Source organism: Adiantum capillus-veneris, chromosome 19, assembly GCF_014529385.1.
Source record: "Adiantum capillus-veneris isolate H3 chromosome 19, ASM1452938v2, whole genome shotgun sequence".
NCBI classification, from domain to species: domain Eukaryota; kingdom Viridiplantae; phylum Streptophyta; class Polypodiopsida; order Polypodiales; family Pteridaceae; genus Adiantum; species Adiantum capillus-veneris.
The window spans coordinates 70,245,293-70,258,440 of record NC_140949.1 but is presented as its reverse complement, the minus strand read 5'-3'; the positions used below and the strand labels follow the sequence as shown (position 1 = coordinate 70,258,440).

General features: G+C 40.4%; 1 protein-coding gene across 1 annotated transcript; it reads left to right on the top strand.

The window, feature by feature from the left end:
* Positions 1-1,295: 1,295 nt before the first annotated feature.
* On the top strand, positions 1,296-4,349 carry LOC147434208 (pentatricopeptide repeat-containing protein At2g03380, mitochondrial-like). Its single transcript, XM_086489592.1, has one exon. It carries the CDS (start codon positions 1,296-1,298, stop codon positions 4,347-4,349), a length of 3,054 nt encoding a protein of 1,017 aa, XP_086345718.1.
* Positions 4,350-13,148: the final 8,799 nt, after the last annotated feature.

Genomic DNA, 13,148 nt, shown 5'->3' with positions numbered 1-13,148 from the left:
GATTTGTCTTGCATCTTCTTTAGCAGGGTCTTCTTCGTGAGTCGCATGTATGCCGTACCATGGAAAGGTGCTGCTGCAAGGTTTTATGCATTGAAGTGTTCTAAATGCAATTGCTCGTGTCCTGTATCACTCATTTGGCGATTTCTTGCCAAGATTTCTGTCGTTAGCCACAATCTTTCATCAACAATGTGTACAATGGCCTTTGTGGTTGAATTTAGAGATGCCAAATATGGCACCTTCTCCCTCAGGCAACTCCATCATTTTATCAGCTTCTGCACTTGACAAGTTGAGATTGTCTTTGCTCTTTCATTGGTCATATGTGAGTATCATCATCATCTAGACATATGGCCCAAGATCATTGTAGCTGAAGATATGATTGTATCATGAATTAGAAACTGCTCAAGGAGCGTCGAGGACATGGGCATTTTGTGATCATGTATGCATCCAGATAGATGCTTTCACAGAGTATGCTCACATGCTCATGCGCAAACAAAGAGCATAATGGTTGCACACACCCACGAATGGCTCTGGCAACGATTGTGCCTACAATTGCTCAATTCTTCCCAATCCTTGTACATGTTTATGGGGCACAAGCTGCTGAATGTGCTTAATTGAAGCCTTGGACTAGCAGGCCTTTGACAATAGTAGTCTCTCTCTCTCTCTCTCTCTCTCTCTCTCTCTCTCTCTCTCTCTCTCTCTCTCTCTCTCTCTCTCTCTCTCGGATCACTTGGAAACTACGTGTTAAGGTACTCTAGCTTGAGACTACTTGAAGGAAAGCTGCATCTCTCATGACTGCCACAAAACAAAAAGTGATATTTTGATAGCTCCAAGACTGGGGAGGTGCCCAATTGTTAGCTATAACCCGAAGCAAAATCATTGACTACACCTGCCATAACAGAAGTTGATGTCGATGCCAAACGTGCCAACGATTGCCAAGACTTACATTAAGTAGTAATAAATATTCATCCCACACAAGTGCAATGTTCCTGTTCAAGAAAGACATCAACATTCTAGTTGATAACCAGGGCCAGAAATTTGGATGACCAGCCAGATGCAATGTAGCGATGTTTCTCTTTTTGTCCGTATTCTTTACACTCAACTTGATCACAACATGACATAACAGGAAGTGATGTCTCCTTGTCTCTATATGTGTGGTATGGTATATGCATTGTCAGGAAGACTTCACAACTGTGGAGTAGCAAAACATTACGGCCCAACCAAACCAAAATTACACACACAACCACCACTACCAAATTTCCCCTTTCCTCGTATGGACTAGAGTGAAATTTCATGCAATGGTGTCATGCACTGATGTTGTTGCTGTTCTGAAAGTTTGTGCCAAACAAAAGGACATCCACACAGGTTACATTGTTCATGCCAATGCTCTAAAAGATGGGCTGCTTGACATGAATGTTTTCATTGGTAGCACTTTGGTGAGTATGTATGCCAAATGTGGCGAACTTCCAAAGGCGCAACATGTATTTGATGAGCTTCCTTCTCATGACATAGTTACATGGAATGCACTAATGTCAGGATATGCTGAACATGGACACGGTGAGAAAGCACTCAGCTGTTTTGAACTTTTGAAATGTCAAGGCCTTTTCTTGGATGCGATGACCTATGCTAGCATCTTAAAGGCCTGTGCTTGCAGTGGAGCTGCTGAGATGGGCAAGCAGGTTCATTGTGAAATAATGAAAAAGGGTTGGCTTTACAAAGATAGTGTCCTTGGAACGGCATTAGTGGATATGTATTCCAAATGCGGTGCTCTCGCAAAGGCCCAACAAGCATTTGACCAGCTTTCAACGCGAGATATTGTTTCATGGAATGCACTGATTGCAGGATATGCCCATCAAGATTGTGCTGATTTGGCTTTCGAATGTCTGAACATGATGACACGCGATGGCCACTTGCCCAATGCAGTGACTTTGGCTTGCATTCTCAAAGCCTGTAGCCATGCAGGAGCTTTGGACAAGACCACAAAAGTATATGATTTGATACATAAAACAGGCATGCACAGAACAGATACTGTGCTTGGCACTGCATTGGTAGATATGTACGCCAAATGCGGTGAATTGTCAAGGGCACAGCAAGTCTTTGATGAGCTTTCAATCCGTGATGAAGTCGCTTGGGGTGCTCTTTGTACAGGTAATCGCCAACATGGGCAAGGTGAGAGAGTACTCAATCATTTCAAACAGATGAAGTGTGAAGGTGTCCCTCCAGGCGAATCAACCTTTTCTTGTTCACTCAAGGCATGCGCAAGCCTAGGTGCAGCCGATAAAGGCCAGGAAATCCATGCTGAGATCATCAAGGAGGGATTTGAAAGGTCTAATTTGCTTAGTAATGCGCTCGTGGATATGTATGTGAAATGCGGGGATCTTCCCAAAGCAGAACAAGTGATGGATGAGCAATCAGTTCACACTGCAGTTTCCTGGAATGCGCTTATCGCAGGCTATGCCCAAAATGGCCATAGTGAGCAAGCACTAGTCTGTTTTGAACAAATGCAAATTGAGAGAGTAGCTCCTGATACAGTAACTTTCCTTTCCCTTTTGAAAGCTTGTGGCAATGCTGAGGTGGGCGGTAAGATACATGCTGAGATTGTTCGACTAGGGCACTTGAAGGACAATAATGTTCTAGGAAGTGCATTGGTGGACATGTATGCCAAATATGGTGCTCTTGAAAAGGCACGGGAAGTCTTTCAGGAGTTTCCGCTTCGTGATGTTGTCTCTTGGACTGCATTAGTTGCTGGATATGCCCAGCTTCATCATGGTGAAGCAGCCCTCAGCTTCTTTGAACAGATGGAAACTGAGGGCTTCTGCCCTAATGCAGTGACATTTTCTTGTATTTTGAAAGCCTGTGGCAGCTTAGGAGCAACTGAGAAAGGTAAAAGAATACACGCAAGAATTTGGGAGCAGGGGTTTGTAAGTACAAATGGTGGGCTTGGCAATGCAGTTGTTGATATGTATGTCAAATGTGGTGAATTATTCTACGCACAAGAGGTGTTTGATAAGCTCTCAAGTCGTGATGTAATATCTTGGAATATGCTTTTTGCAGGATATATTCAAGCTGGGAAGCATGAGGTTGTGCTTAGTCTGTTCCAGAAAATGAGAGATGAAGGCGAAGAACCGAGTGGGCTCACATATATAGCTGTGCTTGAAGCATGTAAATACCTTCATTTGGTGGATGAGGCCCATATATACTTTGAGACTATGACCACAAGCTATGACATCATCCCGACACTAGAGCATCACACGTGCCTGGTCGAAATTTTCGGTCACGCTGGTCAGTTTGCGAGCGTGATGTCTGTGATAGGGAAGGTAGCGATTTCCGATCGTCTTCCAATGTGGTTTGCCTTATTGAATGCTTGTCGAAAATGGAGAAATGTGGAGCTTGGAAAGCTGGCTTTTGTGCATGCAGTAGAGTTGAATGAAAATTCTGTTGCTGCTTATGTCTGTATGGGTAACATTTATGCAGCTGCTGGGATGCAAGAGGATGCTAGGAAGACATTTGCAAAGGCTCGACGATTGTTTGACAAGCTGGCGTATAAGGATTTAGGGGCCTGGAATGCACTAATCGCAGGATTCTGTGAGCATGGGCGTGGGGAGGAAGCACTCGAATGTTTTGAACATATAATGAGGAGTGAAGGCCTTTGTCCTGATACAGACACCTTTCTACTAGTTTTGAAAGCCTGTGGAAGTATAGGAGCAGTTGAGAAGGGCAAAGAAGTGCATGAAGAGATTGTAAGAGTAGGGTTATTAGGAGCATTCAGCCTTCTTGGGAATGCTTTAGTGGACATGTATGCCAAATGTGGTGCTCTTGGAAGGGCGAGGTTAGTGTTCGATGAGCTTCCGACTCGGGATGAGGTCTGCTGGACTGCTTTAATTGCAGGATATTGTGAACATGGGCATAATGAGGATGCACTAAACCTCTTTGAACAAATGATAGGTGAGGGACTTTCTCCCGACACAGTGACTTTTACTTGCATTTTGAAAGTTTGTAGGAATGTCGGAGCCGTCGAAAAGGGATTGATGTATTTTTATGCTATGACTGCAAAGCATGGCATTAGCCCAAGTGTAGAGCATTACACTTGCATAGTGGATCTTCTTGGCAGTGCAGGAAACTTTGAAAGGGCTATTGCAGTACTCAAGAAGATGCCATCTGATAGTTCCAAAGCATGGTTTGCTTTATTGAGTGCTTCACGAAAAGGGGGGAATGTTGAGTCTGGAAGCTTGGCCTTCAATCATGCCATGCAAACCGATGACAAGTCTGCTCTGGCCTATGCTTGTATGAGTAATCTTTGTGCTGCTTCTGGCATGCAAGAGGATGCTGACAGCATGGAAGCTTTGAGCTGAGGAACAAAGATGCCATGGCAGTTGCTTACGGGGAGTGTGAGCTGCCATGTGATGAGGGTGAAGCATATGGCCAATCCTTTCATTGGCCCATATTAGCTCGGGGTTCACTGTGTGTAAACCCTCCATATCACGTGGGTTCAAGGACTAATTAAAAAACCAGAATTTTTATGAATATAGCACTCCCTTTTCTAGCTCAATCTATGTATGCTCCCTTTGATTGTACCCTTTGGTACTTAAAAATGTATAAAAAACGGGGATAAATAACCCCTTCTCTTGAACTCTCGTGCTATGTTTACATATTTGCCAATGGCCACCCCAAGCATATTAGCCTCTTTTGTGCATGGGCCAATTAACAACATGAGCATCCTCAAACATAGAAATCATAGAGTTTCAATGAGAAAAGTGTCAATGGGCAAAGAGAGTTGCACTCTTGACAATTTTCACCCAGGAGGGATGCTGGGTTAAGTGGTTCCAACATGCAAGCTTGGACTCAAGCTGGCTAGACATGAGTCTTTGTCACCTTAAGAAGGCTAGACTACTTGGGAAACCTTGGAATTAAGTGGGCATGTGTAGTGAAAATCTTGGGATGGGACTTTCAAGAAATATGCCCATGGTCTCCTATAACAAAAACCCGTTGGTCATGATTATAGGGCACCTCTGTCAGCCTCTATATATGCCATGGAATTTCTTTACTTGCCCTATAATGTCCCAATAGCACTCCGTTGAGGTCATGTATTAATACTGTTACATAACTATCTAGAGGAGGAGCAACTTGTTTTAAGTTGTGGGCTTGCCAATTGGCACCGGTGGTGGCACGTGATCAATGAAAAATTCTTTACTAGGAGGACTACCCTTTTCCTTTTCTTCACATGTCGTGGCCGAGGCAAACACATCAAATAATGCCTTATAGTCAATTGTAAACCATGCCAAAATCTACATAATTGGTTGGTGATGGGATGCAACACACAAACAATAAAGCTTTGACACCAAAACCACAATATAATGTTAGGATAAAGGCCTATGGCTGCCCGTCCACAACTAACTATTGGAAGATTCCAACAACAAATGCTTGCTTTAGAAAAGAAGATGCTTACGAGGCTTGTGAGCCTTTGTAACACAAAGTTGAATGTAATTTTTCCGCCAAAAACCATTAGATTTTGTCTCACTTTTTTGTTAATGCGAGATTTGAGGCTATGAGCTTCCAATTTGTATCAATAGATAGACATTTTGCTAGTTCAACTTACTCATTATTTGGAGTAGAAGTAGCCTTTTTACATTTTGCTAGTTCAACTTACTCATTATTTGGAGTAGAAGTAGCCTTTTTACATTTTGTAAGGTATTTGAGGAGGTTAAATCTTAAGTATGATTAAGCAATAGGGTTTTCTCTGTACGTCATGAGCACCCTCTTGCTATCTAGATTTCATCCATTTTTTATCTACTCTGCATGACTACCATATCGAGAAGCCAAGAGTATCAATGCGTTAGCCTCAAGAATCTCTTCACATCGATATCTACGTTATGAGATCCGAGTGTCAACTCCCACAATCTTCAAGTGACATACCTCACTATTCAAGCGTTGTTTTAAGATTTTGTCAATTCATTAGATTTTGCAGCGCTAGGAGCATCTATTAGGTGTGGCCAGCATTAGGTTTGATGACCTAAATTTTTGTTTCTATAGAAAATTACATTTTTTTTCTAGTGCACAAATTTTAGATTTGCTTGTCCAAAAGTGTTTTTGACTTAGTAAGAATTGTGCCTACCAAGTTGGTTTACTATTAGTTTTGCATGTGAATGTGTGATTGGATTAGAGAAGTAAAAATCAGGTTTTTTACAGTTAGAGAGTTCATAGATTGTTTCTACAGAGTGTTTTGTGCTCAAACAAGAGATTGACAACCTCTTGGCGTGCCTCCATGCCATAGTCGAATCACTTGTTTCTTAGGATTGACATTTTAGCTTTCGGACCATCTCTTTGTGAAATGTGAAAGATGTTATAAAAAGACCCCACAAACATTGGCGTAGTTGCTAGGGAACGAGTACCCAAACTAGTGTGAACACATACAAAAACCAGCAGAGTTACCTTAGATAGACTAGCTAGATAGAGTAGGATAGAAGTGGAGATAGATGCATCCTTGTCTTTGTGTTTTTAGTGGTGAGTTCCTCACTATAAGGGTAGTTGAAAGATATAGTAAAGTGTTGAGAATAGGTTTATGAATTGGTGCATAGCTTTGAAGCTGTTATAGCAATGAAGTTTACACTAGGCTCAAAAACCGCAAAATTTAGAGTTTTTATAGCAAGTTGTTGTTTTGGGAGTTGTTTTCTCTTGTTTTAAGAGTAGGGTAAGTAGATGCATCTCTATATAAGATTTTATCGCATTTTGCTTGAGATTTGTGCTAGCCTGTACTTTGTGTGAAAATCAAATAAAAAGAGTTAAAACTTTTGTAAAAAAAGGTGATAATGTCTGAGTTTTGAGTGAGTTGGATGTTCCATGTATGTCCAAGAAATGGAAGTGCTGGTATACTCATTTCAGAAATCAAATTCTGAAATTTTACAATGTTTGGAACCAATTACGATTTTTTATAAAAAGCCAAATTTTGACCAATTTTGTGCAAACAGGTAATCTGCATGTGTAAAATGATCAGTCCAACCCATATATCCATATAAAAGCCTTTGTTTTTGCTTGTGAAAGACAGATTTCAGAGAGAAATAGAGTCAAAAGTGCCAAAAAATGCTAACATTGACCTAGAACACTCAAAAGAGGTAAAAATGGACCAAAATTGGTAGGGTAAGATCTACAAAGAGTGGAAAACCTAACAAAACAGGAAAAACTCCATTCTGATAGCTCTGTGTTAATCTTAGGAAAAAAATGCGATCTTTGTCTGAAGGTTGTTAGAAATAGGTGAAATTTGGTGTGCTCCTCTGCCTTGGTGTGAGAAACTCATTGATCTCTTCAAAATCAAATTTGGACATTCTAATCATAGGTTATGCTCAAAGCAGTGATAGAAAAGGACTCTGAAACTGCCAAAATAGGTTTTGAAGGACCTTTTGAAACTCCAAATTGGACCAAAATTGGTGGGTAGGTTATTCATAAGGTGAGGAACCCAACTTAAGTGAAAAAAATTTTAAAATTTTGAGAAGAAAGCAGCGTTGGCGTTCAAATAGAGACAAGACTTGGTGACCATGTTGTGCATGTCCTATACATTGAAGTGACTAAGTTTGGGCCAAAAATACCCAAGAGAGCTCAAGTTACAACCAGTTCTGTGTTGCAAGTGAAAGCTAGTTTTCACTGAAATGGTTGTAGTTTCCACTGAAACAGTTGTAGTTTCCACATACGGACTTCGATACTACAAGTTTAAGGCCTCAAAATTCCATTTTTGTGTCAAGGGGTTGGAAACTAGCTTTTTGGTAGTTTTGAGAGAAAATGGTCAAAGTTTTGAATTTTTTCAATCTTGACCACTTGGAACAACTAAGATAAGACCTTCGGAACAAAGTAGAGCTAGGGTTTCCAATATAACATTTCCTAGAAACATACCATTTAAGAGTTGACAACTGAAACTTGAAAGAAGAGCTGATTTAGTGGGTTGGCTTAACATTTTTGATTGTTTATGAGTATACATAAACTTCACACAAGTTTTAGACACAAATTTTTTTGGACAAGTTGAAAAGTGTTGTTACAATTTTAGAGAGAGCATTAATAGGTCAAATATTGGGTTTGTGCACACTCAATTTGTTTTTTATTTCATGCTTTTAAGATATGATAACTTTTATAATTCAAGGGCTAGGTTAGAGATAGAGACCAAGAGTAGAGTATCATTATATGAGAGCATCAATCAAGAACTCATAGCAGAGCCTATAGAACTCCCAGAACCTATCATTGAGGGCTACAGGTCTGATATGACTTCAAATTCTTTTGGTTTCTATAAAATGGCTTCCGATCTACACGAGAAAGGACTTGAGACAGTTAGTTCCAATAGAGTACCACTGAAAATGTGGGATTTCAACATGACCTTAGTGCACCAATTTGACAACCAATTTGGGACAAAGATATATGAAAACCCCTAAAATCACTTTGTTTGTCAAGTTGCCTATGAAGTTCATTGAAGAGCTAGCTGTGAATTATCTAACTGATAGATATGTGGACCATACTGGTGTAACTTATAAAGTGGTAGAAGATCCAGACCTAGTAGATAACCTAGGACGAATGGTCTCTAAAAAAGAAAGAGATCTGATGCCTGAATCATGGTCATTGCCATCTTTGGGACATCTCATGCAAGTCCATTCCTTAAAAACAAACCATGCCTTGACATATGATATGTCCCTAGTGTTACCATATACATGTGGTAGTGACGTGTGTGAACACACTTAGGACCACCGAGGCATTTTTTCCCTCACTAGGAGGTTTTTACCCCCATGTATTGTAAATATGCCCATCACTCTAGGGCTATCTATCTTTCCATTGCACACTAAGTAATACACTCTCTATTCTCTGTCTTGAGCTTCCTTCATCTTCTCCAAGATGTGTGTGTTTTCTTGCAACCCTAATTCCAAAAAATGCTATGAGAGCAGGTTGCGTCCTCTCGAGCTTAGTTCCTAGCAGCTCCAATACATGCCTACTCACTTTCTCCAATTTTTGTGAGCTTTCATGATTTTTGATTTGGGCTAATTTCTGCTTTCGTTTCCACTACAGGTAGTATTGTGCAGGCTATTTCGTCATTTTGTGCATAAATTCTGTCAGTGCCATTTTTTGCATAGCAAGTCCCTTACAGTCTTCTACGGTTTGTTCTATATAGCACGTGTTGTTCCCGCTTGGTTTCTCCTCTTTTAGGGTAGTTTTCACATTAGGTACAACATTTGCCATGGTTGACAACAACACAGATGTGCTCAAGATATTTGTTGTTGAAGGGAAAACAACTCTGGCAGCAGTAACCCTGCCACCAAAAACTGCAACATCCTCAACATCGCCTACATCCTCAAAACCAAGGTGTGCATCAATGCCTTGCACAATGTTCCAGACACCTTTGACACAAGGACATGTTGCATCTGTAAGACCACATAGGATAGTTGTCCCCATCCAATCTGTCAATGACTGAGCAAGCTCGTTGGGATGTAAAAGATGCATAGGCTCATGCATTGATTGTGTTGTTTGTGAAGCGCACTATTACTCCTCACATTCTTTCACTGAAATCTACAAAACAAGCTTGGGATATTGTAGCTAGTCTTTATACAAGTCGCAATGCGGCTGTGGGACGCGTGTCTAAACTCACCATCCTGTCTTATTGCAGTATTAGCGAGAACGACGATTAAATTATCAATCCATGGGACGAAACTGACTCGAATAGTGCATAGAGGCTACAAGAGGTTGTCAATCTCTTGGAAAAAAACTAACAACTCGCATCTAACTCAAGCTACACTCAAGTGATTGAAATCACCAAAATCCAATCACTCATTGGCAAACAAATCACATCCGTTACAACATCAGATGACATCCAAACATAACAAAACTTCTAGGACACGTTTATAATTCCTAAGCACACATGCTTATGGTCTCAAACCCCACTTTAGGTCAAGTTCCAAAATCGCGATTATTAACAGTAGTGTATTTTTGATCTAGTCGTTTTCGACCCAGAATGCATCTAAATGCTTAGCAATGATGCCCCAATACCCCGCCTATGCTTAGTTTTTGATTTGAAAGTGTAAATTCCTAGTTATGATGAAATTAGGCCGCGGGTCACCGACGTCAAAAACTACGAATTACTATGATGTGTTTACGTCAATGCGTAGAGCTCCTACTTGCGGTTGCAATGCAACAAACATGATTGCAATGTGACAACCAGGGAGGGAGTAGGAAGTGCGAAAAGGAGAGGAGTGAGCATCGTTAGCTTACGCTGTGTATTTCATTATCAAAAACTTTACAATAACTTACAAAAATTGGCTTTTATACCTTAGCCACGGTTTTTGGTGGTCAAAACTAATAATCTGGGAGTTCTACCAAAGATGGGTAATGACAAGTTGATACAATCTGGAAGCTTGTAGCCCCGGATCATTAATTGCAGAGAAAATAGGAGTTACAATATTCCCGATTTATCAAAATAATAAGTGTTTTACAATGAGAACTTCGAAAAATGGTATCTGTGTTAGCTTTCTGCTAACAGAGGCAAAAATTGCATTACTGTGTAAAGAACTGGAGTCGAAGATTATGCATGAGGAAGATGACATGGACACTTTCATTGTTGGTGTCAAGGATATCAATGAGCAACTTATTTCTGCAGGTGAAGTCATTTTTGACAGTTCCCTTGTGCAGACTGTTCTTGATGCTTTGTCAGATTCTTACCAGACTTTTGGTAGTACTTGGAGACATATTTGTATCCTACATGGATACTCCCACTGTAAATATCCAATTCCATTTGTAAATCAATAAAAATACTAACTCTACTAATTTACTAACACTAACTTAGTATGAAAAGTCCTATCACCTCCACTTCTCTCCTCTCTCTCTTCTTCATCTATCCCCACCAACTTCTTGACAATTCCAAGCAAAAGAAATTAGAAAAGTGCTGAAAATCTAACCCAACCATGGCTAGAGGAGTAACCCTAGCCCTCAAAATTTCTATAAAAGGAAGTTGCAGCTAGCACAAAAAGGGGGGGGGGGAGCCATAAGCAAGAGCACTATGCTATAGCTTGAGAAGCCAAGCTCAACCTCTCTAGAAGGAGCTCTTGAGTGGAAGCTCATTGTCGTATTCTTGTGCATGTGTTGTAATAGGGGTGATTAGCACGGGAACTCTATGCCATTGTAAGAGAGAGAGCGATCATTCAATTGAGAGTGGAAAATCTATCATTCCTCCTACTAGTGTAAGCCCAACATTTGCTGAATCAAGGAGGGTGGATTTGGACTAAGCTTGGATACTTTGTCTCTCTTCCAACGTGAAGTAATGGACAACAATGATGTGTAAGTGTCTTGGTGATATTTTTAGTTCTTGATAGCTTGTGTCTGGGTGTTGTCATCAATTTAGCCATAAATCCCACATATTGTAAGAGGGAGACAGGGTGGAGAGGACTCCCCTGGCCTTAAAACAGTGATTGGGGTGGCTTTTCTTGTGATGTGTCGTGGTGAAATTTACTCAATCTATGTTGAACAAATACTAATCTCACTTTGATCGGTCATGACAGATTTGTAAGAAGGTATTAATGCAACAAGCACCCCCTCCCTCTTCTCTCTCTTTCTTACATATATAATCGTGTTTGCTTGATCATTGCCGATACATTTCAAAGCAGCCCGAGCACTCTCTCTCTCTCTCTCTCTCTCTCTCTCTCTCTCTCTCTCTCTCTCTCTCTCTCTCTCTCTCTCTCTCTTTACGCTTCCTAGTTCGCATCCAAAACTAGGTGGTGCCCCAAATTTGTGTAGGGTTAGGTTGCGAGTTTGTGTGTGTGTTTGTTGTTTTTTCCAACCCCAACCCAATTGAGCAGCACGGGAGCCTACAAGGGTGATTAGAGGCCACCCTTCTTGTTGCCCGCTCCGGACCGCCTCAAATTGGTGCCCCCACGGAGGATCGAACTTGTGTATGTTTTGTGAAGGCTCAACCTTTAGCATAATCAAGTAGCTTGCATGAATCACGAGAATTTGTATGATCCTTTCATTCCGATTGCAAGGGAAAAGGTACACATAATTGTTAGTACTAAGTTGCAATTTCAACGAGTAATTCGTAGAATTTTAGGTTCTCTTAGGTTAGCCGAAATAAATGCTTCGGTAAATCCTTTTATTTTGCCTCTCATTAGGTACGATCTTAGTTTCGATGTATATATCTTTGTTCTATTTTAGGCATTAGGTTATGTATAGAGCATGGATAATGGCCCAAAAAATTTCCCTTTTTACTTCACACCACATATTAGGATAAATATTGCACTTAGTAGAAAGATACATTTTCAGCAGCGTATGGTGTTTATGTTTGGGGCTGAAAGAACAGGAGAAATTCTTGCATCTCCACAACCTGTCATTCTACCTCTCATCAACTACCACACTTCTTTTGATGTACATGTGTTTATTTTATTTTAAAATAAAGTGCAGCCAAACAAAATAGTGTGTATGTTGGCTTTTTGTTTGTCCACGTTTGTTACAAAAACAAAAAAAATGATCATTTGTTCTAACAAGGAGTGTGTGTGCAGTGAAAATTCTATCCTTAGAGATCTAGCTCTATTACCGATTGAGTTGTAGGAGCAGGTAGTAAAGCGTCTCCCTCATAACAAGAGGGTGGTGAAGCTAAGATGAAAGGTCCTACGTGTGGATTCCATTTTCCTTTTGCTGTTGAGCACTAAGGAAGACCGTACATTCATCCAAGTAGTGTGTGCCCTAAGATTGGTAAATAGAGTGAAATTTGGTGTTTGGCGAGTGCATTTCACCATTGAGGAAGACTCTTCAGGAAACTTGCGGTCAAAGTTTATGCTTCATAGACTCATATTTGGTGAATTTTTCCCTCATTTGCGTCTTATTAATAGTCTTCCTTTCACTTTCAATAAAGGAGATAGGGAGCTATTTAGGGCTTGTCTTAATAAAGAGAGCATCGAGAAGATTGCAAATTTGTATAAATTCTCATCCTTCTCTACTTTCTATGACACTTTGTTCATAGAGACATTGTAAATCTCTTGATGCTTATGAATGATTTAACCATAATCCTAAGGAGTTTTTGTCCAGGAGTTTTGTAGCACAAGTGGAGTCTTTAAATCTTGCAAGCTTGATTGGACTTGAGGAGGATGTTCTTTATGAAATTGTGAGAAGGTTGCCTCATTCCGACTATGTGGAACTCGAAG